General features: G+C 32.2%; 3 protein-coding genes across 4 annotated transcripts; all 3 read left to right on the top strand.

Annotated features, from left to right (window-relative positions):
* Positions 1-2,164: 2,164 nt before the first annotated feature.
* LOC108327986 (receptor-like cytosolic serine/threonine-protein kinase RBK2) lies at positions 2,165-5,431 on the top strand. 2 transcript variants are annotated; one of them, XM_017561745.2, is made up of 8 exons: positions 2,165-2,464; positions 2,949-3,302; positions 3,620-3,871; positions 3,963-4,117; positions 4,385-4,464; positions 4,549-4,684; positions 4,774-4,923; positions 5,112-5,431. In XM_017561745.2, exons 2-8 carry the CDS (start codon positions 2,972-2,974, stop codon positions 5,217-5,219), a joined length of 1,212 nt encoding a protein of 403 aa, XP_017417234.1. In that variant the 5' UTR covers positions 2,165-2,464; positions 2,949-2,971; the 3' UTR covers positions 5,220-5,431. The 2 variants fall into 2 exon arrangements, with proteins under 2 accessions (XP_017417234.1, XP_017417233.1); XM_017561744.2 differs by having other exon boundaries at positions 2,165-2,843.
* Positions 5,432-10,815: 5,384 nt separating this feature from the next.
* On the top strand, positions 10,816-16,946 carry LOC108329768 (autophagy-related protein 18g). Its single transcript, XM_017564133.2, has 9 exons — positions 10,816-11,161; positions 12,129-12,587; positions 12,733-13,137; positions 13,243-13,488; positions 13,589-14,416; positions 14,485-14,642; positions 15,468-15,604; positions 15,909-16,376; positions 16,497-16,946. The coding sequence occupies exons 1-9, from the start codon at positions 10,991-10,993 to the stop codon at positions 16,499-16,501; spliced, it is 2,877 nt and encodes a 958-aa protein (XP_017419622.1). The 5' UTR covers positions 10,816-10,990; the 3' UTR covers positions 16,502-16,946.
* A 7,559-nt stretch (positions 16,947-24,505) lies between these two features.
* On the top strand, positions 24,506-26,304 carry LOC108327916 (probable LRR receptor-like serine/threonine-protein kinase At4g36180). Its single transcript, XM_017561647.2, has one exon. It carries the CDS (start codon positions 24,788-24,790, stop codon positions 25,961-25,963), a length of 1,176 nt encoding a protein of 391 aa, XP_017417136.1. The 5' UTR covers positions 24,506-24,787; the 3' UTR covers positions 25,964-26,304.
* The last annotated feature ends 213 nt before the right edge of the window (positions 26,305-26,517 follow it).

The raw sequence follows: 26,517 nt of genomic DNA, 5'->3' as shown, positions 1-26,517 counted from the left end.
TTCAAAAGGGTAATCACTCTTTCCCGCCACTTTAAATTCGTCCGACATATTTAAACCCCTTCGCACCTGCAAACAGTTGCTTGGGGCTTGGGGGGCTTAATGTACTATACCTGATGACCGATCGACTAAGGAGAATCCGGAGCCAAAACAGGCAACCGACTGGCTGTCAGACAAACACTAATCAAGAAAGGTAAATATCATTAATGGCCAATTAATACGTTTAATGACCATAATAAATGCAAATATACGCTATTTATGGGTGATTCACAGGTCATATTGCACAAGAATATGATATTAATGGACAATTAGCAGGTATATTAGCAAGTATTATTGGATTTATTGCCATATCAAATATGAATTAATGAGCTTGATTATTATAAGTCCTATAAATATAGGGTTAATGCCCAGGTAAAGACACCTTGATCTATTATAATAAAATATAGACCTCTTTATAAAATATATCTGACTTGAGCGTCGGAGTGTTTTGTGCAGGTCAACCCCCGATCGGTATCAGGAAAAGAGCAACAAGTTCGAAGCAAAGAAAGGAGGAGGTGAATAGTGTTCTCGGTCTACTTTACCGAAACATTTTTGGTTGCTCACCCTTACATGATGTGGTTGTGGTTTCCACCTGCGATGATCGTTTTATACGGGAGTAGATGATCATGTAGTTAGTTCAGATGTTGTATAGCGTGACGAGTGGATTGAGGGAGTTGGAGAATTTATGGTTGTTTGAATAAACTATTTTATATGGAGTTTTATTTTATAATTAAATTAGAATTTTGGTTATTTTTCTAGAATTATAAAGACTTATAAATTTGGATTTGCACAATGATATTATGATTTTAAAAATTTTAAATTTTCACTTGTAATCATGACATCTCAAAATTGGGGTGTTACAAACTACTCATATTATCGCGTTGCCAAAATTCTCTTGTTGTTGTGTCATCTAGCTTTTTGAAAAAGAAAATTATGTTTAACAAGTTTTCCATATATACTTTGTATTGATTTAAATCTTCTCTCAGAGAGCTTTTCAATCTATACTTTAAAAAAAACACTTTGTTATTTTCGGATAATGATTAAAACACTTGGTTATTTAACTAAGAGTAATTTAAAGAGTTTTGAGTAATTGGACTAGTGAAAAATCATGAGTAGTCAAACTCGTTGTAAAATTAGGAGTGGTGAAACTCGTTTTAACTTTTTAAAATTAGTAAAACCCTTTAAAAGTTAGCTTAATTGGTATGAATCAGTATAAAAATTTGCTCTTTTTTTTTGTGTGTTTCTAAAGACTCTAAAAAATTGTCAAAGTGTTCAACCCCTATAAATAACATCTAACATTAATGGCAAACAGTTTTTCAAACTCGTGCAAACCCTCCTTTTTAGAATTTGTGTTATTTCATAGTCAACTTATGTCTCCTTACCTTACCATCCACTCGGTTCAATGACGTAGCTTAAAAGACTCGGGTTTGCCTCTTCAATTTTTTTTTTACTGTTTTTACTTATGTAAATTATAATACAAATATATATTTTTTTAATTTTAGTATATTTTATATAGTTTATATCTCCAAAAATTGTATAAATCTGTCTTGAAACTTCCAAAAGATTTTGTGAAAATTAACTTAAAAGTTTTGAACAACTAATTAGTTCAGTTTTAAACTTCGTAGTCTTTAAGCTAACATTCAAGTCCTTGTTAAAAAAAACAACATAAGTACCAAAATCTTTCTCACATGGCATGATAAGTAAAAAACACTAATCCTAACCAATATGAATGTTAATACTGCTTAAACCCCAAGCAAAACCCGCATAGAAAGAGAGGGACATGGTGCTTATGAAATTATCCACAGAAACGATTTAACACATACGCACGGTGAATTGCCGACAAACAGTAACATGTTTTTAACTTTTATCGCTACAAACAGAACATTATTATTATACACGACAAATCTTCGATAAATGAAGCCAAGGTTGGGTTGGGTTGCTATAAGCAACAATCCCAATATCCAAGAGGAGACCACAAACACCAAAGAACCTACCGTGACCATGGCCAGTAAAGCCATTCTTTTCTTCACTTCTGTCTCTTTCTTCGTCCCCCACAATTCAAATACACACTCTATCACACATTTATATATAGTTTACAAAGAAAAAAAAGATTAAAAAAAATAATAATAATAAAGCCAAAGAAATATTGCATTTCTTTTCTTCTTCTCTACGTGACAGATGATATGATAATCCGCAATGATAACAGTCTACCATTGATTCTGATCATCCAGTAGTTCACTTTTGAGGGAAAGGGTCATAAATTTATTTTGCTCAGACAATTAAACTGGAAAACGACATCGCAAGAAGCTTGAAGTTGGTTGAATGTAGAAGGCGAAGTAATAACTAATGTTGATGTCTGCCTCTTCGTTCATGCTTCTGTCTCCTGGTCTCCCAACCCTCGTTGCTACAACTCCCAAGAAAACAAAAAGTAATTAGTTAAGTAGTCAAATTCAAAATATTGCCTTTATGGCACCCCAGCTACCCCACTTTTATTTCAACCATGAGATGTTTGATTAAATTTCTTTCGTCCTTGCTGAGGATTTATTTCGTCTTGTGGGTAACTGAGATGTTGTGTTGCCATGTGATTTCAGTGCCACTGTTTCGATACTTTAGTTGTTGCGTTGCTTTCACCTCTGCCTCGAGTTTCGTTCATTCTTACATTGGCACTTGGTTTTTCAGAATTGTTTTCTAGGAAAATTCTTTTGAATTGAAAGCTCCGTGCAGTTAAATTAACTCCCACAACCGTTCCCCACAGTTTGGCGTCTTAGATTTTTATGTCGTGTTGGATTTTCATTTTCTAGTTGACGGTTCGCTTCTAATTCCTCGTCTCATTTGCGATGCGTTTTCTGTTTCATCAAGTTTCACATTTTCCTGGTGGTTTTGGATTTGGATTTGTAACTTGTTCTCTTTAGGTTCTGGGTTTGAGTCGTAGAAAATGGAGGACGAGGTGGATTCCCCTGTTGGTGTTCTTGAGGATTATTTTTTCAAGAGTTCAGAATCAGAAACTAGTTCTTCCAAAGAACCTGGTACCTCGGATTCTGATAAGTCAAAGCCCGGTTCTAGGTGGCATGCGTTTCTTCAATTGTTGAGGGTCAAATCGAAGAAGCCGGTGGCCACATTGTATCCTCTGACTGTCCTCAAACTCTCCAGAAGATTCACCAGTGGCAGGAGGGAGACTGTGATAGATGCTTCTTCCTTTCATAGTTCACCCTGGAAGATCTTCACTCACCATGAGATACAAATTGCAACCAATTACTTCTCCCAAGGTATGAAACATGCTTAATGGATGATTACATTAATGTTATCCTGTTAAAAGTTGTTGCAGATGTTTACTTCATTTCCCTTTTACAATAATCACCTGATATTGGTGGATTTGTTAACTTACTTCAAATAAAAACGAAGTTAAGCAATCTCAATCAAACTTATTGATGCATTTCCCTTGTCTACTTTAACACGGTTGGTTGCAGATATCAATTGCATCAATATTTTTTCTATTTTCACTCATAACAGCTTTCTTTTTGTTTATTCTTTAGAGGTTAACATGCCTGTTACAGAGATTAAACTCATTACATTGGTGGTGCAGAAAATTGTATTGGAAAAGGTGGTTATGCTGAGGTATACAAAGGGTGTTTGCCAAATGGTCAGCTGGTGGCGATTAAACGATTGGCACGTGGAGCAGAAAACGAAACTACAGGGGACTTCTTATCAGAACTTGGCATAATGGCTCATGTAAACCATCCCAATACTGCTAAATTAGTTGGCTATGGAGTGGAGGGAGGAATGCATTTAGTGCTTGAGTTGTCTGAAAAAGGGTGCTTAGCTTCAGTGCTGAATGGTTGGGTCAATTTTACTTTGCTATCGACACAGTTCTTAGCATTTCAGTAAAATTTTACTGTTATTAATAATTAATATCTCACTGCTGCTAGGTTCCAAGGAGAAGCTACCATGGCCTGTCAGGCAGAAAATAGCATTAGGAACAGCCAAGGGTATATTGTATCTTCACGAAGGTTGTCAAAGAAGAATTATTCACAGAGATATAAAAGCATCAAATATCTTGCTTACTGAGGACTTTGAGCCGCAGGTATGGATATGACTTCGGATTCTTTCCGTGCAGATTTGATTCTATGGTTAATCACCACATATTCACTCTTTTGGCATTTTTTTTATGGTTTGTGAAGACAAAAATGTTTTGGAAGATCCCTGATTTGTTAGGACTGAAGTTATGAAACCTGTCTATTTTCCCTTTTGTACTGTAACAAAAACCTGCATTGTACGTAAGTGAACATCATTTCTGCATAATGGTATGGCAATAATAAACTTCTGAAAAGTTGAGAAATTTTTCGTGCAGATTTGTGATTTCGGGCTAGCAAAATGGCTACCAGAGAATTGGACCCACCACACCGTTTCAAAAATCGAAGGGACTTTTGGGTTTGTTGTCACGTTCTCATTAAATGATTTGTACTCTTTTGTAACTTGCTATTAACTCAATTTTCAATTATGACTACTACACAGTTACCTTGCTCCAGAATACTTGCTTCATGGGATAGTGGATGAGAAAACAGATGTGTTTGCCTTTGGTGTAGTGCTATTAGAATTAGTCACTGGACGAAGAGCACTTGATTATTCACAACAAAGCCTTGTTTTGTGGGTATGTTGAGCTATTCAACCAAAGAACAAACTAGAAATAAAAATGTGTGCTTGTACCTCTGACAAGGGAAGTTTCTTATACTTTTGCAGGCAGAACCTTTTCTGAAAAAGAATAATATCAGGGAGCTGATCGATCCTTCACTTGATGATGTTTTTGACAGTCGGCAGATTAAAATTATGGTTTTCACAGCTTCTTTATGCATTCAACAATCCTCTATTCGTCGCCCCTCTATGAACCAGGCACGTTCTCTTGTTCTCCTCAAATTTCAAAACAAAACAATCTTTTCACCTTCAAATTTAGAATAACTGTTTCACCTTGTTTTTTACAATGTTGTTTACCTCACTCAATTGATAAACCTTAGGAAAATGGAACCCTTTTGCTTAATTGTGGCAAAGTTCATCACTTTGCGATTGACCTATTGGTGCAGGTTGTACAGCTTCTGAATGGTAACGTTAGCTGCTCTAGCTTCACCAAGAAATCTCAACTTCCATTCACTCGAAAGGACTTTCTAGAAGAGTTCATTGATTCTGATTAATTGAAAGGAACATAAATCATTAGAGACAGCAACACTAAATTGTTATTAAATGATGACAGCGATGTATCTCATTTTCATTTTTTTCTCAGGAAAAGGAAAAACAAAAGCTGTTTTTCCCCCAACACGTGATTAAAGGGATTGGAGTTTTTACACAAACTCAAACCGAATATTCTGAAGTCTATATAGTCTAAACTATTGATTTTTGTGAAGTATTCAAAATGCTTAAATTATTATCACTTCAAAGAAAAAAATATATATGTTATTGTCTCAAACTACAAATAAAAATTGAAATTTAATTTAGTTTTTTAATTTTAGAAATGTATAAATTTAATTATTTTAATCAAATTTTGTTAAAATATTTTATAATAGCATTTGATTTATGTTAATTGAAAAACGTATTTGAAATTTTAAATAAACTAAATAAAATTTAATTAAAAGGATTAAATTAATACAATTTTAAAGATAAAAAATTAAATTAGTTCAAAATTTTAAAAATAAATTAACTATAATTTTCATTAAAAAATAAAACACTGAAAATATATTTAATCCAGAAAAAAAAATACTCTACCTTTTTCACAATTGTTATCCATATATTTCATCAGAGCAAGCTTATTATCTTCTAAAAAAAGTGTAAGAAATTGAAAAATGATATCGAACTCGCACAACAGTTTTATCGATTTATGTCGACGTGAAGATCCTTAGAAATTAGATAAACTTAATTATGCATGATTCACTAATTAATAAAGCGAAAGGATTATTTACATTTTATTATAAAAGGTATTCGTTTTTAATTTTAGAATTTTAAGAGATATCATATTGATTAAGAAAATACATCTTTTAAGATTAAAAGAGAAAAGGTATATTAAAAGAAAAAGAAAAAAAATGGAAAAAGTTAACTGTCACTCTTTTTTTATCAGTAAAACCTAGTATTTGAAGATGATTCAATTATTTTATTTCTGATCTTCTAAAATTATTATTGTAATCTGTAATTTTGTAAAATGATATTTAATCATTTACTCTATTCCTTTTATCATACTCTTTTTGAGCAATATTAATAATTAATTTTTCTTTTGCATAAATGGAAATTTATAAAATTGCATATTTAAAACTCCTGGTGGTAGTTAAAAAATGGTGCAATTCGAGGATTTAAATGGGTTTACGAAAAAATAATTGGGCTAACATAGGAGGCGTCGAATAATTGTCACGAAACCAAATCGTCAAAATTTTTCAGGGTGTTAAAAATTAAAAAGGATGATATTTACTACAAAGTTTCTCATTTATTTGGTAACTTTTCATTTTTAATTACGTTAAATACAACCTATGTAGCTAATACAGTTTTTTTTTAAATAATTTTTTTATGATACCTTTTATCAAGACCTTTATAATTTTATTGTCAAATAAAAACTTAATGTTTGCGAAATATCTGACATTAAATTTTTCTCTTCTCTACATGTTACATTTTCCTTCTTCTTAATTATACCTTTAATTGTCAGTGGTTTTGTATTTTTATATAATTGATTATGTATTTTACTTTCTACTTTTTATTTTTTTTCAAATTAATAATGGTTTATGTTCTTGGATTAATTATTTTCAGATAAAATTTTATATATTAAACTAGAGTAGTTTTCTGAAGAAGAAGAAACACTGAAGTTTTTAAGCAACTTAATATCTAATGAATTTGAGAAAAAAAAATCAATATTTTAATTATGCAAATTCTTATCGAATTTCAAGTTAGTTTTGTAGCGTCATCTTCAAATCCAAAAGTTATAAGTCACGGTTAGAATCTTAAATTTAGAATCAAATGCAATATTTACACTGATGTAGTTTAAGAAAATCTTAAGTAAAACTTTGAATTACAAAAATAAAATTTTATTTTTTATCTTATTAATCTTGTATTAAAGTATCTAGTTAAGAGTAATGGTAAGGTTAATAATGATACTTGATTATTTTATTTATAAAAATTTCTATCATAAAAAGATTTGAAGTTTGTAAGATAGTAATAGTTTTTTCTTATTATTGTTAGTAGTAATATTTTTTAATGGGTAAAAAATGTGATGAAAGGTTTATATAAAAGAAAAGTGGTAATTAAAATAAAGAATTGTGGTAGCGTAGAAGGTAGTTATGCTTGTGTGGATTCAAACTTTGTTGGGCACATATAAACGCAGAAACCTTTTGATGGTGATATTACAAAATTCTAATTAAAGAAAGAAAAGTGGCCCACAATCATAATTTCAAACCAAAATATTGTAAGTTAAATATTCAATTAAAGATATGTAGTTTGAACAATTTTGTCACGTAAGAGCAATGGAGATCCCACAAGTACACGCCCTCTTAAGATTTCGCATCAACGTTTCATCTAGATGATTGAGTAGTCTTATGTCTACTTTTTCATTGATCTTTTGCATTGTTAGCTCATCTCTATTTATTTGTGTGATGATTGTATAATGTGTGTTATATGAGAGCAAATTTTGATACAAATATAGTTGAAGACGTATAAGTATGAGGACACGCGGTGGAGAACTTTTGAGAGTTTTTGGAAAGCATTTGAAAAAATGTTTTAAGTTGTAATATTTAAAATTCGTTTTAAGTTTTGGATAGAAATGATGTTTTGAATAAACAAGGCTTTTATTCTTAAATTTCATATTTCTTTTGATAAAAATGGGATGTTACAATATCAATCAAGTTTCATTATAACAAATCATTATCTCTCCATAAACTTTTTCTTGAACTTCCTCTATCTTCTCTCTATTTTATGGGCTTGTCTCTCATTTGTTTGATGATCAAAGACCACTAGTGGATTCATGATGAAGAAGTCTACATTTCTCACTTGATCACCATTTTAAATATAATAAGTTCACTTTTTGTTATATTTTTTAGTTAGTTTAGCATTTTGAGGCATACAAAGTTCGAAGATCCATGTATATGACTCAAAATAGCTAAAAATCAATCTCTATTTTGTTATGAATGTAATTATATGTTTAGATTTGTGATTTGATGTTTGTGTAGATAGATAAAGCATCTTGTGAGAACTAGAACTCTAAGAACATCTTTGAGTCAATGGTGTTTTCTACATCAGGTAAAGGAACTTAGTTAATTTAAATATATTTTTGTATGAGATGTAGTTGGATGATTTGTTGTGTGAAATTTGAATTGTAATGATATATTATATTAAGTGAATGATTGATTTGATATTTGATATGTAATTGAGTATAGTTGAGAAGTTTGTTGAAGGATATCTAAATATGGTTCTATTGGTGTTAATTGGTACAATTTTGAATTGGTATAGTCTATTTGACTTATGAATGTATGGGAAATACCTATTAAGCCCAACTGAAATAGATTTAGATATTTGTCTTAAGTTCTGAATTATGCAAATTTGTTAGGCAAGTGCTTTACTCGTTAAGCGAAAGGGTAATTCACAAAGTCAAGGATACAAGGAAGGTTTCATTAGTTGGGTGAGTGAATATTTCGTTGAGTGAGCACATTTTAATTAAAAGTCAAAGAAGTAGGGGTGCCTCACTCGCTAGGTGAGATAGGGCTTGTTAGGCAAATTTGTAAAAATTACTTTAAGTGGTCTTATTTACTAAGCAAGCGAGACACTCGCTTAATGAATTATTGGAGTAATTTCTCCTAGTGCACACTATTTGGGTAATTGTTGGAATGCTTTATAGTGTGTTTAAATGTTGATTAATAATTGAAAGAAAGATGTATTTAAAGTCGCATGAATGCGTGTGTTAAGAGTATAAGGGATTCATAAGAAGTGAATCCAAGTATGTGGTGATGAGTGGAGTGTATTGATGCTAGCGAAAGTGGAGACTATCATGACTATACTAAATTTTGGATTCAAATAGAGAAAGATATTTAGTTGTGAGAGTCGAATGAGGTTCTTATATGTAAATTTGAAAATAGATCAAATCTATTATATAAGGATTTACCTTGTCATATTGTTGGGAGGGTGTTGTCTTGTCCTTTTTATACAACTATAGCTCTTGAGAGGTAGGAATGGGTTATGACAAGTGCATGGTCTTTTGTTTAATCAATACACTAGTCCTCACGAGGTCATGTGAGATGTATGTTACAGTGTAGAGTCATGAGGGTCTATATGTGATATTTTTCATGCTTAATGATTTAGTATAATGTGTGAAAGGTTGAAAGGATAAATGGTTCATATAACTTAATTTTTAAATTTTATAAGTATTATGATTTAAATTTACACTAGCTTATATTATTTTTTTGTATTTGTTTATGGTTGACCCTACTAACAATTTCAGCATTAAAGGGTTGATTCATTCATTATTTTGTAAGAAAATTCTCTCTGTACATTCCAATATAAACAATAAAGATCCTTTGTTCGGTGTCCATTCTATTTCGTGGATTCCTTATGTTTTCTTCGAGGTCCTTCCTTCCTAGAATAACCATAACAAAGTGCAATGATGTATAGGTGATTATACATGAGTATTGGTTAAAGTTGATGTAGAGTGCGCAATGAAAGGAAAATTTTGAAATGATTTAATTCCAAGTGAATAAGTGATTATGCACAGACATAAGATAAAAAGAAAGATGTATTTATTTCAATTAAGGTGAAGATGGTTGGGTTCATAAAAATAATAAATCTTAAAAAGTCTTACATCACCTACGATAAGGAATAAAGTGGGTGATAGTAGTTATAAAATGGATTAAAAGTATATGACGTCGTTTGAGTAAAAAAAAAACACTTTAAGTTTCTATTTGATCCTTTTTACTTTTTGTATTAAAGTGAGTGAATTTTTGTTAAATTTTTACTTTGAAAAGTGGGTATTTAGAGTCAAATGGCATGGGAAAGTGATATCTCTTAAATATTTTTCATATGTTATTAGTTTTTTATTGATATCTTCTTTATCAATGTGTTAATTCTAAAGGTAGAAGACATTGATGTTTTTCATGATTGTTTTTTCCATCAAAAATTTATAAACAAACCGAATATATAAAAAATATAGAAAAAAAACCAATAATTTTATAAAACAAACATACAGATAATATATGTAAATACAAAAGTGAATATAGATGTTCATTTCATTTAAGTTCCCGCTACTTATTTTAATTTTAGGATAATTTTTTTTTAATCTCAAATGTTCTATTTAAGGAGTTATTCTTATTAGTGCATGGAGTGAGATTATTTTTGTGATTTTTAATGTTTACAACGAAGATGCACTGTTTGATTGAAGAAAAAATAACTTTTCTCTACTAAATAATTAAGGTGACAATATTATATTAAATATTCCATTAATGTTTAACCTAAGAAAGACTTTTAACAACTTTAAAACAGAACAGAGAAAAAATCTCAGTAACACAAATTTATTTTATTTTATTTTACATTGGCGTGCTTAGAGTGTTGTGGAATGGAAGCCATCACCCTCATCTTCGTTGAAAAAATAGGAAACGGAAACAGAAAAATAAGGGAGAAAAGGCGAAGAAAACAGTAATACAACAAACTCTATCATATATATATATATATATATATATATATATATATATATATATATATATATATATATATATATATATATATATATATATATATATATATATATATATATATATATATATATAGTCATGGCAGATGAGAGAGTATAGTATTAAACTGGGAAATTCACAAGAGAGGGACACTTCAATTGCTTATAAAATTTTCAAATCAGTGAGAAGTCTTGATCGCTGTCGCAATCTGATAGAAAATGTTTTCCGGCGGTGGACGCGGCTGAGCACGGTGCCGAAGGAGAAGGAAATTATTAATCATGAAGAAAGGAAAGGGTAAGAATAGCGGCTTGTTGCCAAATTCACTGAGGATAATTTCTCTGTGCCTAAAGACTGTGTCAACGAATGCCACCACAGTTGCTTCTACTGTGCGCTCCGCCGGCGCCTCGGTCGCCGCTTCAATTTCGTCTTCCGAGGATCACAAAGATGAGGTACTGCTTCAGTTTCACCTTAGATGAATGCTTCTCTTGTGGTGTGTTTGTTACCAATTATTAATATAGAAATGAATAAATAAATTTAACTACTTAAGGATTATAAGTAAATTGCTATTAACAGGAAATTGCTACTAACTGGAAGTTTTGACATAATTCGGTCTGCATTTACACATAGCTCTGGGGAGACCAAAATGAAATAAATTCTTTAAATTAATTTATATACAACCTAATTTATCTCTAAAAATGATTTTTTGATTTATGCATTAATTAATTTTAATTTACGAATAAACTTTTTTTTTTTTACTTATAGTTTCACTTCTTATAAGTGCTTTTGATGAAGTTTATTCAAACAGTACTTTGTGTCTGTCTAATGAAAGTGCAAATTGAGTTGGCTTTGCTAATTTGTTAATTGACCTAAAATAAACTTTCTTTAGGAAATGAGGGTGAAAAAAAGGAGGGATGAACTTTGCGAGAAAATTGTATGAAATAAATCAAGCTTGAAATTTTCACTTTCAGTATTTTCCTCTTTTTGTTTACATGACTGGTTCCTGGGAAATATCTGTGAATCTACTCAATAGTTTTTTGGGATTCTGGTACTTGACAGATAACGTAGAGGGTGTTAATTTCATATTTATCCCAACGATCTAAGATATTAGATTTGGAATCTATTTAGTTTACCAACTATATTATCGGTAGTTACACATTGGAATTTATACGAGCTTTAAATTCTCTTCATAATTTATTTTGCTTCAGATCTTGCTTTAATAGCTTTGACTTGGTCGATATATTTCCTACATTTTTCAGACTCAATGCTTTCCATTTTGGCTAATTTTCCATTTTCCCATCAAAAATATGTTCAAGATGATTAGACTTTATTCTTCTTTGATCTTTATATTGCATGAGCTATTGTATCCAATATGGCGTACTTGTAATTATAATTTTACCTTTTACTACTCGTGGATAGGTAACCTGGGCTGGTTTTGATACACTGGAATTTGATCCATCAAACTTCAAACGCGTTCTTTTACTTGGTTATCTGAATGGATTTCAAGTTCTTGATGTGGAAGATGCCTCTGGCTTCAGTGAACTGGTCTCAAAGCGTGATGGTCCAGTTTCCTTTCTACAGATGCAGCCCTTCCCTATCGGTGGTGATGACCAGGAGGGACTCAGAAAGTCGCACCCTTTACTGTTGGTAGTTTCTGGGGATGGTAATAGCAATGTTAACCGGAACAGTACTTGTTCGAGTGGTTTAGAAAGGGATGACAACGTTGAGATGCATTCTGGAAACAATGTCAACTTTTCAACAACTGTTCGGTTTTACTCCATGAAGTCTCACTGTTATGTTCGTGTTCTGAAGTTCCGTTCCACCGTGTGTATGATCAGATGCAGTTCACGGATAGTAGCAGTTGGTCTTGCCACACAAGTATGCAATGGTTTCTCCTGTGTTTTGTATTACTTTTTAATTCGTATATTATAGCGTTATTGTCAGATAAAGATAATCATCTTTTTGCATAGCTTGTATGCGTAATGTATAGAATAATTTATGTTTTCCTTGATTACTTTTGCAGATCCACTGCTTTGATGCCGTAACTCTTCAGAATAAGTTCAGTGTTCTCACTTATCCTGTTCCTCAGTTAGCTGGAAAAGGAACAACTGGTGTTAATGTTGGTTATGGTCCCTTGGCTGTGGGTCCGAGGTGGTTGGCATATGCTTCTAACACCCCCCTTCCCTCTAATTTAGGTTGCTTAAGCCCTCAAAACATCAGTGCTTCAGCAGGAATTAGTCCATCAATTACTCCAAGCAATGGTAGTTTTGTGGCTCGTTATGCAGTGGAGTCCAGTAGACATTTAGCTGCTGGAATAATCAAATACTGTCAAGAACTTCTTCCTGATGGCTCCTCTTCACCCATGCCATCAAATTTAGGTGTGAAAGTCAATAGGGTTACAGGAACTGACGCAGATAATGTGGGCATGGTTGGTATTGTTTCATGATACCTGAACTACTTGATAAGTTAGATATTTGTGTGCTTTATATGACATGTTAATCTCCAACATTTTTTTGTCATGTGTTGATTGCAGGTAGCCGTTAGGGATTTTGTTTCCGAAATTATCATATCACAATTCAAAGCTCACAGTAGTCCTATTTCTGCACTATGTTTTGATCCTAGTGGGACCCTTCTAGTTACTGCATCGGTCTATGGGAATAACATTAATATATTTCGTATAATGCCATCATTCACATGCAAGAGTTCAGGAATTCCAAGCTCAAATTGGAACGCTTCTCATGTGCATCTTTATAAACTTCATCGTGGAATAACACCAGCTGTCAGTACATCTTAGTTCTGATCAATTTTATTTTTTTGATGAGATTTCTTTTATAGCTCGCCTTTGTGCTCTCTTGATATATTTTTTTCTTATTTGCCAGATGATTCAGGATATCTGTTTCAGTAACTTTAGTCAGTGGATTGCAATTGTCTCCTCCAAGGGTACATGTCATCTGTTCATTTTATCACCCTTTGGAGGTGATACTGGTTTTCGAATTATAAGTTCTCAAGGTGAAGAACCGTCCCTACTTCCAGTTTTTCCTCTACCTTGGTGGTATACGCCGGGTTCCATTTCTTATCAGCAATCTTTGCCTCCCCCAGCACCCGTTGTCCTTTTTGTGGCTAGCCGGATAAAATATAGTAGTTTTGGATGGCTTAATACTGTTCACAATTCTGCTGCAAATTATACAGGAAAAGTTTTTGTTCCATCTGGTGCTATCGCTGCTATCTTTCATAATTCCTTATCTCACTCGCAGCTTAACTTGAAGGAAAACCCCTTAGAGCATATATTGGTATATACACCTTCAGGTCATGTTGTTCAACATGAACTTCTGCCATCAGTTGGTTCAGAAACAAGTGATAGTAGTTTGACAAACCAGTCGACTTCAGTCCTTCATATGCAGGAAGATGAATTCAGAGTCAAAGTTGAACCTATTCAATGGTGGGATGTCTGTAGAAGGTCAGAATGGCCAGAAAGAGGGGATACTTGCATCAATACCCTTGATAGACAAGGAAGTATTGAGAGAGTTCAAGAGAAAACAGGTTATAGTGACATCCCTGGATCGGATTTTTTGGGTATAAGTGATGGGGCAGAGGAAAAGATGATGAAATCTTCAAGTGAAAATATGCAAGAGAGGTTTCATCGGTATCTGTCCAATGCAGAGGTGCAAAGCAATTTTGGAAGGTTACCCATATGGCAAAAGTCTAAGGTATTTGCTGTTCTAAGTTTTGATTTTCATGTATTATGAATTTGTAGTTAAAAGTTTTGTTTCTTCAGATTTGTTTCTATTCAATGAGTTCTGTGGGAGCTAGTTTCAGTGCTACAGGGGAGTTTGAGATTGAAAGGGTCCCTGCTAATGAAATTGAAATAAGGCAGAAGGAGCTGTTGCCTGTTTTTGACCATTTTCATAGTATCAGATCAAGCTGGAATGAGAGGTGATGACTATTTTCTTTTTCATTCCTTGCAGTGTCTGCGATCTATGTGTGGTGCCAATACTTTATCAAATGATGTCATTTTATCTGATTAATACTACTTTTGAATTACAATATTGGACTGAAACAGTGGTATATAGTAAAACAAAATGCCTGAGCTTTACCAAAGACATGAAAGAAATAATATAATGGGTTTTTAGCAGCTCTAGAGTTCACTGATTTCTTGTTTCAGTGGAGAACGAGAAGGATGATGTTTATTATTTGAATACTTATTTCATTTAACCGGTTACATTCAGAGCACATTATATTCCTTAATGTTGAACATCCACAATCTAAATTTTACAGGATAGTAGTTTATAAGTTTCTAACTACAATCTTGATAGTGCAAGTTCACCCTAATATACTCTCACTCTATATTAGTAAACTGGTTTTACTGTGTTTATTCTTACAGTTGTTGAATCATTGCTTGTTGGCTGCTGCTTTGAATAAGCGAATGTCAATCTGTACCTTTTTTTCGTTATTATATTTGTTGAGTTTGGATTTCGAAGTCAAAGACAATTTGACTTTTAATGCACACCTGTCAGAAAAAGAAAAAGGACAAAGAAAAATAAATAAATGCCAGTATTATCATATGCTTGCATTCAGTTGATGAATAGGAGGCATTTCCTAGGATCTATTATTGCCTTGACCTATTCATTATTGTCTAGCAAAATGCATACATTATCATTAGTGTGTTATCCTAAAGGACCGTTTTTTGTTTGTGTATGTGCTTTTCAATGAACGATCTTTGTGGTCATTCTAATTACTTAATGTTGGCTTTTAATTTAGAGCCCTAGCTGGGGAAAGACATTTTAGCCCTTCGTCTCCCGTTCCGAATCAAGGTGATTATAAGGAGACTGCTGATGTGACAGTTATTTGTCATTCAAAGCCAGCATCGCTGAGTTCCACTGAAAGCTCTGATGGAGGTAAGAAGCCATATTTTGTCCATTTAGTTTTGCAACTCTTGTGAAGCAAAACAGGATGATATCGTAAAATAACCCATTGTAGTTCTGCAAAAAGGATGATACACATTTTCATAATATTTCTATTTTTTCTTCTTTGATGGAATGATTGATCAATAGCTGAGTACTAAACATTCCACACCGTTTAAGTAATATTCTCTTATATTTTGCAGACAGTGGCATCCTCTTCTAAGTCTATTCTTAGTTTTTTATTTGAATCTCATGGTGGCAACCTTCCATTGATATGATATTTACTAATTTTTTCTAGGTTCATCAAGAAGAATTGAAAATCTGCTTGACTTGGATCAAGTTGCTTCCAGTTATCAAATACACAATGAGATGTGCCTGGAAAGAATGGGCACAATCAATGTTGAGCCTTCTCTAAAACATGTCGATTTTAATGCTGACCTTATTGGCAGTCCTATATTCCAGATGAAAAATATAACTTCTGATGGAAGAGATTCTATAGGTTTTGGGTTCGAGGAGAACTCGGCCTTGGTCTTAGAAGATTCTTCACCCGAGAATGAATTAGTGGAATCAAAGCAAGATGAAGGTGTTGGGATATCTTTAACAGATGAGCACTGCAAAACACAGGAACATGATGGAAGTGACCTGTTAACTGAAGTTGTAACTGATGATGTTGACAGCAGCAGTAGCCACCACGGAAAAGAACAACTGGAGGAGGATGAAGAGAATGATGAAATGTTTGGTGGTATGTTTGCCTTTTCCGAAGAAGGTATTAAAGGCGGCAGCTGTAGCTGCATCTATCCTAAATTTTATGTCCTTTTTTTTCTGGTATCGTACTATTATCATCTGCTAGTCTATTACTAATTAATTCATTAATTTCACGGTTTAGGTTGATTACAATAATTGAGGAATAAGTCACAGCACCTATGAAGTCATCTCCTCATCTATGCTGGCTGGAATCATAGCTAGGAAATATAAAACCAACGTAAATATTGTGAATAAGAAATGGCAAATGAGCACCAATTTAGTTTATTTGCTGCTGAATTGTGCAGTCTCGGTGGGACTCTCACACATGTACATTCTGTAAATGGAATTGAAGTATTCATGGGCTTGCTAACTGAGTCCTAGAGTGTGGAAAGTTATGGGGTAAGGGGTATTTTGAGTTTTGTATTCACAGTCCTAAACTTATCATTTATCAATGTCTGTAAATAAGAATCAGGCATGGAATTCCCTTGAAGTTGTGTAAAAACTATATTTTGAACTTGGCAAGGAGAAGAACTGAAAAAATGTAAAAGCTAAATTAGTAGTGTTAATTGATGCTTCTCCCTCCCTTCATGCAGATGAAGTAGTATGATGATTGATTATGTTAATGGAGAGAACTGTCTTTCTAAACTTTGCTTCAGTTCCTTTTATTACAAGAAAAAAAAGGGAATTGCGCTAATTATTGGAAGAACAATGAGACCAGAGTAAAATATAGTATGAGAAAATGGACTGCATGGCTGTGGCGGTGAAGGTACGTAAGGATCAACACCCACACGAGATTAGAGTTTTTTTCATCTGGGATCCCTAAAGAGTGAACACTAGACCCGGATGAATGGAAATCTATTTTTCATGTGTACGTCAAAATAATTTCTTTGGTGCTCTTTAGTATGAAGAACGTATTTTGACACCATTAAAATTGAGGAATCCTATTTTGTTTTTGTAGAAAAATATTAAAATAATTTACGGTAATATATTTATTTTGTTTAATTTCATTTAGAGGTCTTGAAAGTATGGTTTGAAGTTAAATTTAGTGTTTATTCGACATGTGAGAAGATTGAGTATTTATGTTAGGTTGGTTTCAACTATATATCTAAATAGTACAAATTAATTAAATTTTAATTTTTCTTATTTAACAAAAGTGGATAGAAGTCTTTCAAGAGGAGAATAGTGATAAAGTAATCCTAGATAACAATGCTTCGATTATAATAAAAATTAGGGTTAAATATGTTTTTAGTCCCTAAACTATCAAGCGATTTTGGTTTTAGTCCCTACTCAGAATTTTGATGGTTTTTAGTCCTTATTGTTTTGAAACTCTGAGTAATAGTCCTTAAAATTGGACGGTGTTAAGTTTCAGTGGATGTAGCAAACGGCGTTGCCATGTGATCACTGATCTGCTCTATTCTCTGTCTGCCACGTTGGATGTTTAAGTATTTGAACTGAGATTAAGTGTGATGTTAGGAAATTGAATAGAAATAGGCTGACCCATTGTGTTGAGAGTGAGGTTTCTTTCACTTGTATCCGTTACATTTGAGGCATCGAAAACCAGAAAACCAACAACAGAAGAGATGAGTGAGTAACCTGGCAAATTGTAGTAGAGGGTTGACCAGTTGCCCAGGTTTTGGTACACAATAGTCAACCTCTTGACATGGGGAATGGACACGGTTCTTGGTGGGATCCGAAAGTAGCTAAAGTTGGCACCTTTGTTCCAGAGCCTTCTGCTTCTAAGACGTACTATTGAAATATCCATACCAGAGCCAACCAAGGGCATTTCTTCCTCCACCCCCAAATTTTAACTTGCAGCTCTATAAATTTCAAATTTACCCTCCTGAAATTAAATTCATTAGGCATTTACATTTGTTGGTGTTGTAGTGTTTGTAAAAGTTGTGGTGTGCTCAGCGGTGGTGCCTGGTGGTAGTTGTTGGTGCATCGGAGTTTTCGGTAAGTCACGACTCCTGGTTTAGAGTTTTCAATTACAGTTTTGAAATATGTGGAAACATTTTTTGGAGGGAAGCTTTTGGAGCTGCGAGGGGGAGAGGCCGGCGTCGGAGACGGGCTTGGCCGGTAGGTGGGGATCGGGGTGGTGAGTGCTGGCGTACCATAGAAGACACATGTAAACGACGAAAATGGTGGTCCAGCATGTCCAGCTTGTTGAGGTTTGGCACAATTAAATCCCTCAATTCAAAAATTTAATTTCAAAAATTGTGAACCCTAGAACAACTTAATTAATCAACTTAATCTCAGTTCAAATACTTAAACATCCAACGTGGCAGACAGAGAATAGAGCAAATCAGTGATCACGTGGCAACGCCGTTTGCCACATCCACTGAAACTTAACACCGTCCAATTTTAAGGACTATTACTCAGAGTTTCAAAATAATAAGGACTAAAAACCATCAAAGTTCTGAGTAGGGACTAAAACCAAAATCGCTTGATAGTTCAGGGACTAAAAACATATTTAACCCTAAAAATTAAAGTTATATCCTCTTGATTAAATAATTAAAAAAATAAAATTTTAAAACTTTTAAAAATTTTCATGCAACTTTTAGTCTTAATTTTAAAACTAAATCTCCACCCTCAGATAAAATAATTAAAATATATAATAGAGAAAATTTAAAAAAAAAATGAAATTTTTGTGTATCTATCCATCTTGGTTGCTAGTGAACCGAAACAAGGATGTATAACTTCAGTTATTATATAATTAAAATTGAATCCCAATAATTAAAATAATAGCAAAATTTTTGAAAAACATTTAAAAATTTAACGTACATCTCGGTTTCACAGTTGTTAGAAACCAAAATACAAAAGTATGTATTACTTTGATTCCTTCATCATTGAAATACATTCTCAAAATTTTTAAAATTGTCAATGTACCTTTATATACTTATTTTTTTTAAAACCAAAACCTATAAGACCATTTAAAAAACGAAAATAACTTCTCAAGCAACAAAATAAACATTTAAATAAATATTAGTTATTCTCATCCAAAATATATGCATAACCAATAAAGTAACAGTTTTGACAAAAAAAAAAACAATTATAAGCTCATCTATTCATTCTAATAAGTTTTACAATATCAATCTAACATGGTTTTTATTTTGTATCACAAGTTTACTTATAAGTCCGTATATGAGTTTGCAACACTTAATTTACATACAAGTTAAAAAAATAATAATACAATATATTAGTGCAATATGGGTCCAATGTTAAAACTCATTCATTCAAATGACAACAACTATTTCAAAATCACAATCATTTATTTAAAACAGAATAAGAATCTTAGTTAAACTTTCTTAATCTCAATTATGCTAAGAGCTAGTATAACCATTTTGCAAGGAATTTGGGCCGAAAGAAATACACGTCTAGAGTTTTTTTAGAAGTGTGAAATTGTAAGAGAAAAGTAATAAGTGTTCTAAATTGTTATTTTAATTGTATCTGGGTTAACGTAGGGATAAGGAGAATGGTATGAAACACTGGAAGGATATGTTTATATTAATACTATTCTTATTATATCTTTCTATATGTTTATATTAATACATATTTATTTCGATCATATAAAAAAAAAAAGTTAAGATAGAAGAGTAGAATTGAGATTGCACAAAAACTTCCTAACAACACATACAAAACTTCACACTTGACGTAATTAACTAAAACTCTAATTATATATATATATATATATATATATATAGGATTTTCCCTTTATGATGTTCACTTTTTTTTAGTTACTGTTTTATTTAAATTTAATTTCTTTTTTTAAACTTAATGGTTTTTTTAATTTAACTATTTTTCTAAATTAAATAAATAAAAATTATCTATTATTAAATCATAAAAATTATTTAAATTAAATTTATAATTATATTTTTATTATTTTTTGTTATTTGTTATCACAAAAAATGTGAATGTACATAAGTTCATGTGTTTTCACCAGTAACTTAAAAAAAGAATTTAAAATGAATGAAAAACTATTCTCTAAATTTTAATCACTTGAAAATGACTAACTGCAGAGGTAAAAAAACATCCTTAGAAAACTAAAGAGAGTTTACTAAAAATAATTAAACAAATAATAAAATTTTGAAAATAAATGAATAAATAAATAATTACAATTTTAATTCATATTTTAAAATATAATTAACTTAAAATTTTAACATTTATTACCTTATATTGGCTTATTTTATTTTCATTTCATATCTTAAAGTGTATACTTAAGTAAAATACCATTAAATATAAGTTATTTCAGATCACTCGGAATATCTTACAATAATTCCAAGTAAAATGTTAGAAATTTAGATAGGGGGTATTATTCAATTAATTTGCCTATGCATGAAATCCTTAATCAGATAACATGCCCCTAAACTGATAATAAATGAAATTGTGTTTAAGAGAGAAAATTGAATAGGATATATAATTTGTCCAGTCCTGAGTTATTTTAGGGATTCTTATCTCACTCTACCTAAAGCAAGAAATGGTGCTATGAGGGTGATTTTATTGGTTGTTATTTCAATATGCACAACTTCATAACTTATGTTACATTTATAATAGTTTATAATTTGGGATGTGATTCTTAAAATGATAGAACTTAAATCCAAACCAATCTTACATCGCCATTTTAAAATGTAAAGTTTATATATATATAATTTGATCTTACTTTTAATTAATAGATATTTTGTAACGGACATTTCTAATGTGAAAATAGAAAAAGTTCAATAGTAAACAATACTATATTCAACAAATTTGATTGGAATAAACTGTAAATAACTATAACACCATATTAAGAAAATAAAATTTAGACCTATATATAATCTTACACAACTGCTTCAGCTTAAGGATGAAACAAGTTAAACACTTGTAAAGGTCTCAAATAGAATTTTCTTTTACTACTAATATATCTATATTAAGTTAATTACAAAAAGATTTTTTTTAGTATTAATATATATGTATATTAAGTTAATTATAACTTTATGTTTATGTTTGACAATAAAATTCAATTAAATTATTATCATTAATTTTATTAAAATTAAAATTTAAAATTAATTTTTTTTAATAAATTATATTTTTATTTAGAAAAAATATAACTATTAATTATTTTTATTTGATTTCTATTTTTTCTTTTATCTTTATATGACTTCTCGTATACTTCTTCTTTTATTTTTATGTAACTTTTCATCTAGTTATTCTGTGTCTTGCTTCTTATATTTTAAAAATTTTCTTTTGAAAGTTTTGACAGGTTCCATCAATAGTTAGATTTTATGTTGTGTATGTGAACTAATTTTTTTATCCTTATTTTTAGTTAGTGTTTTTTTTTCTATTTATGTTGATGTTATTTTTATTTTATTTGTTAAATTTGTATTAAGATAAAAAAAAATATGTTATTTTTGTCCGGTTTTATTTTTCGGTGTTTTTCAATTTATGAGTTTTGAGAATATATATATATATTAATGAAAAACTGAATTTTCTAGTTAGATTGAATTGTATAACTATTAAGGAGGTTAAAGTTAAACATTTTTGGTAGATATCTCTAATAAAATAAACTATGAACACACGTTGAAATTAAAGAACTATGAAAGTTAAACAAAATTAATTACGACAAATTTAATAAATAACATTATATAAAAAAGATTGAACAATGCATTTTAAATAAAAGATTTATCTTTTAAGATTGGTTTCGGTTTATCGAAAGTGACTTATTTATAAATAAGATTTATACTTAATATATTATAATTTGATAATAAATAAAAACTCTACATCAAATATAAAATAAATATATGATGAACTCGGATACATAATGCTTTCCAACTTCGTCTCAAAATTGCAAAGACGTTGGAATAACGGTGCTCTGGTCGTTGAATCGCCAAAGGGTTACATGAAGAAATAATTAGAAAATTTAAGTAGGAATACTTGAAAACATTTTAAGATTAATAAAATAAAAATGTATTACTTTTTTTTTTCTTTCTTCTGTTTATTCCAACATAGTTCTGAAACAACAAGGGCAGATGATTTGTCATCGTAATATCGGTTCAAATAAAAATTAAACATCTTATATAATAAAAAATTCATAAATCTATTGTTTTAAATTGTACAGTCATGTGATTGAATCTATATGATGGATTGTGCAGTTCTCTCGTGATGAATCCAACGGTCACTTCAATTAGATATTAACATCATAATTATTACTATTACTAACGATTGAGTCGAAATCAAGTGTTCTTTAATTCAAAATATATTATGAAAATAAATAAAGATTTGAAATAAAGAGATAAATAATTCATTTATTCTGTATTAATTGTTGTAATTAGTCAATATTGATGAAATATCTTACGTAAATAACCTTTTAGTTTAATTGAGGGAAAAAAACTAATACTTGAATGTCTAATACTAAAAAAATTATAACTTCGATTTCAATTTCACCAACGGTTGAAATTTTTATGTTGACTGAAAATAAAATCAATTTATAATACATAAGTGACTATAAACTTAGGAGTAAGTTAGTTTAAAGTTTACTTTTTAATATGATATCAGAGTTATAATTAGAAAAATAACATTAATACTTTTTATCAAGTAATCAATTTAGTAATAGCATGAGTAATTCTAAATTTGTTAGTAACATATTGACATTCTTTTATGTGGGAAGTGCTTAAATTTGTTTAATATATTTAAAAATTATATATATATATATATATATATATATATATATATATATACTTTTTTTAATAATTTTAAACGAAAATTGAATTAGTCTAAACACTCTGACGGTGCAAATTTTATCCTGAAACGAGACGATATTAGTTACAGTATGGATAAGAAATTATGTTAGTTTTAATTTTTCATATCCCTCCTAACTTAATAAGGTAAAACCTTCGTGAGTTTGTTTTTGGTACCATTTCAAAAGGTCTCTTACCAATGAAGGTATCTTATATGTATATAAATTCATGTCTATATCTTATTTTATCTGATACGAGACTTTGTTTGTAGCCAATAAATATATATACTAATTAGTGTGTGGTGACATTATGAAAATCTGATTCTGTTGTGTTGACTGAGAGGCTTCCTCTCCAAGAAAGTGGGAGATACTTGACAGAAATTGATGAAAAGCAGAATATGTGGGAATTGTGAAACAAGTTTTGGCGAATGCATATTATCTTCAACTCAACGCAATTCACCATCACTCTGGAGAATGTTGGTTCTTTCTTTTCTACTACGTAATAACAAAATAATTAAATTATTTTTTTCAAGCGAATTCATTGGTCCCTTCCAACTTTATATTCCAATACGGTTCGTACAAAATAATTGCTAATCAAGTCAAACATACAACATTGTGTTACAAGCCACACCCTCTTCTTACAGTTGCTTGACTTTACGAGTGACAGTTATAGTTTTTTTTTTTTTAATTTAAGAGCCACCAATTAATAAAAGAAGGGTAAAATGTTTGTAACATTAAATCGGAAAAAGTAATTTGGTTTTTATGTATTTTGGGAAGTGGGCGTGTATTTAATACGATGTTCAACAGTGAAATCGTAAGTCATGTTCATTGAAAGGCTTGGAAGCGTGATGAATGATGACCACATCAGTAAATGAGTTGAACCAAAACAACGTAGACGCATTTATGTGTTTGCTAAGATTTCTGCAACTCAGCCGAAGTCACAAGAAGCATGTGAGCATGAGCTCGACTAGCCATAGACTGAACTGAAGTGGGTGAAGCCGAATCTGAATCTCGATCCAACCCAGACCGGTCTACTTCTTACTTTAACATGAACTGCTTAGCTGTCAGTCTTAGACCGTGACCCAACAATCCTCCTTAAAAGAACACAGAGTAACGTTTACATTTTACAACAAAATAACAACAATAATTATTATAATATCTAAAGTGTCACATGCACATGCACAGAAAACAAAAAATAGAATTAACGCTTCGGCCGTTTAACTGGTTAACCAACAACATTGTCAGCAGTGTTACCCACATAAAACGTACGCTTGGGTTGGGTTGGAGCCCATGTAGGCTCGGACAACCGTTTGATCCAAACCTGTACCTTTCACCCGAAGCTGCTCCGAAGCAAGAAAGAGTGACAAAATTAGCGTGTACTGTGCAATTAGGAAATGGTATTATAATTTGCCAGCCATACATAGATGGTAGCGATTTGTATTTTACCTGAAGCGGATAGAGAGAGAAAGCAAAAGTGTGTGTGGGAGAGAGAAGTGGAAATGATGAAAAGGCAAAGGCAAAGGCATTGAAGGAAGAAAAAGTAACACAGATTCAGCAAGGAATTGCTTCTCCTCCAAGACTAAGTAAGCCAGCTATCGCCAGTTTCCGCCATTAAAACTTTCACACCATTTCTCACGGGAAACCCTCGCACTCCAAAACAAAAAAGTAACCCTCCCATTGCTATAAAAACCCTTCGCCACCCTTTTTTAGCTCTCCAACTCCCAATGGATGTCGCTTCCTACTCTCTTCTTTTCGTCTGCTTTCTTCAATCGGTCAGAGCAATATTAGACCCCAACGATTTCCTCGCTCTGCAATCCATTCGGAAATCGCTTCACGATGTCCCCGGTTCTAATTTCTTCGCCTCCTGGGACTTCACCGCCGATCCCTGCAACTTCCCCGGCGTTTACTGCGTCGACGATAAAGTCGTCGCGCTCAACCTCGGCGACCCCAGGGCCGGTTCGCCCGGTCTGACTGGAAAACTCGACCGTTCGATTTCCAAGCTATCTGCTCTCGCCGACCTCACCGTCGTCCCCGGAAGAATATACGGCCCTCTCCCTCAGTCGATCTCCCAGTTAAAAAACCTCCGGTTCCTCGGCGTCAGCCGGAATTTCATCTCCGGCGAGATTCCGGCGGGTTTAAGTCAGCTTCGCAATATTAGAACCATCGATCTCAGTTACAACCAGCTCACCGGAACAATTCCTCCGTCCATCGGAACCTTACCGCTGCTGACCAACCTTATCCTCTGCCACAACCGCCTCTCCGGTTCGGTTCCCTCGTTCGCCTCGGCTTTTTCCCTAACCCGGCTCGAACTGAAGCACAACGCTCTCTCCGGTTCCCTCGCGCCGTACTCTCTCCCTCCCTCCCTACACTACCTGTCTCTATCGTGGAACAAACTCACTGGACCAGTGGACCGCCTCTTAAAGCGCCTCAATCGGCTTAACTACTTGGACCTTGGCTTGAACCAGTTCACAGGCCCAATTCCGACTGAAATATTCTCATTCCCCCTCACCAACCTACAACTGGAAAGAAACCAATTCTCCGGCCCGGTCCAACCGGTCAACGAGGTGACCATCCAGACCGTTGATCTCAGCTACAATAGGTTATCCGGCCAGGTGTCGCCAATGCTGGCAAACGTCCAGAACCTGTATCTGAACAACAACTGGTTCACAGGGCAGGTTCCCGGCAGCTTCGTCGAACGGTTATTGGCGGCGGGCATTCAGATACTGTATTTGCAGCACAATTTTCTTACCGGCATTGCAATAAGCCCGACGGCGGAGATTCCGGTGAGCAGCACCCTGTGTTTGCAGTACAACTGCATGGTGCCACCGGTACAGACGGCGTGCCCCTTCAACGCCGGGAAGCGGAAAATCAGACCAGCTCAGCAGTGCAACCGCCGCTGAAGTTTGTGAAACAGAAGCTTCTTGGTCCTGTTCCATAAAAGTCATAATATATTATATTATATTATTACATTATATTTATTACTATTATACTTCATTCAATTCACAATTCAGTTTCCTCTTTTTAGAAAGAAAATTAGTATTGAGAAAAAAACGGATAATTATTTATTATTATCTTCTATTCATTTTTGTTATATGAATAAGAAGACTCTGAATACACGCAAGAGTGTAGTGAAACCAGAGACGTCATAGCTTTATAGGTTACCATGTTCATGTAATATAACTCATTATTAATGTAATATATATGTTTACCAATAAAATTTGTTTATCGTTTTGCCATTTCACTTTTTCTTGTTATTAATTTTCGCTTATTTCTTATTTCTTATTTCCATGGTTCTATTATTTAAAAATTATCCTTTCATAAGGAAAATGTGGGAGAGAAAAAGATAATATCATTGTTTAAGTTGTTTAATACAAAAAAAAAAGTTAAGTTTTTATTTTGTTATATTTTATTTCACGGTTTTTACTATTTAATTATAAAGCTATAGATTTTTTTT

This window comes from Vigna angularis, chromosome 2 (assembly GCF_016808095.1).
Source record: "Vigna angularis cultivar LongXiaoDou No.4 chromosome 2, ASM1680809v1, whole genome shotgun sequence".
In the NCBI taxonomy this organism is placed as follows: domain Eukaryota; kingdom Viridiplantae; phylum Streptophyta; class Magnoliopsida; order Fabales; family Fabaceae; genus Vigna; species Vigna angularis.
This window is presented reverse-complemented; position numbering and strand designations above follow the sequence as displayed.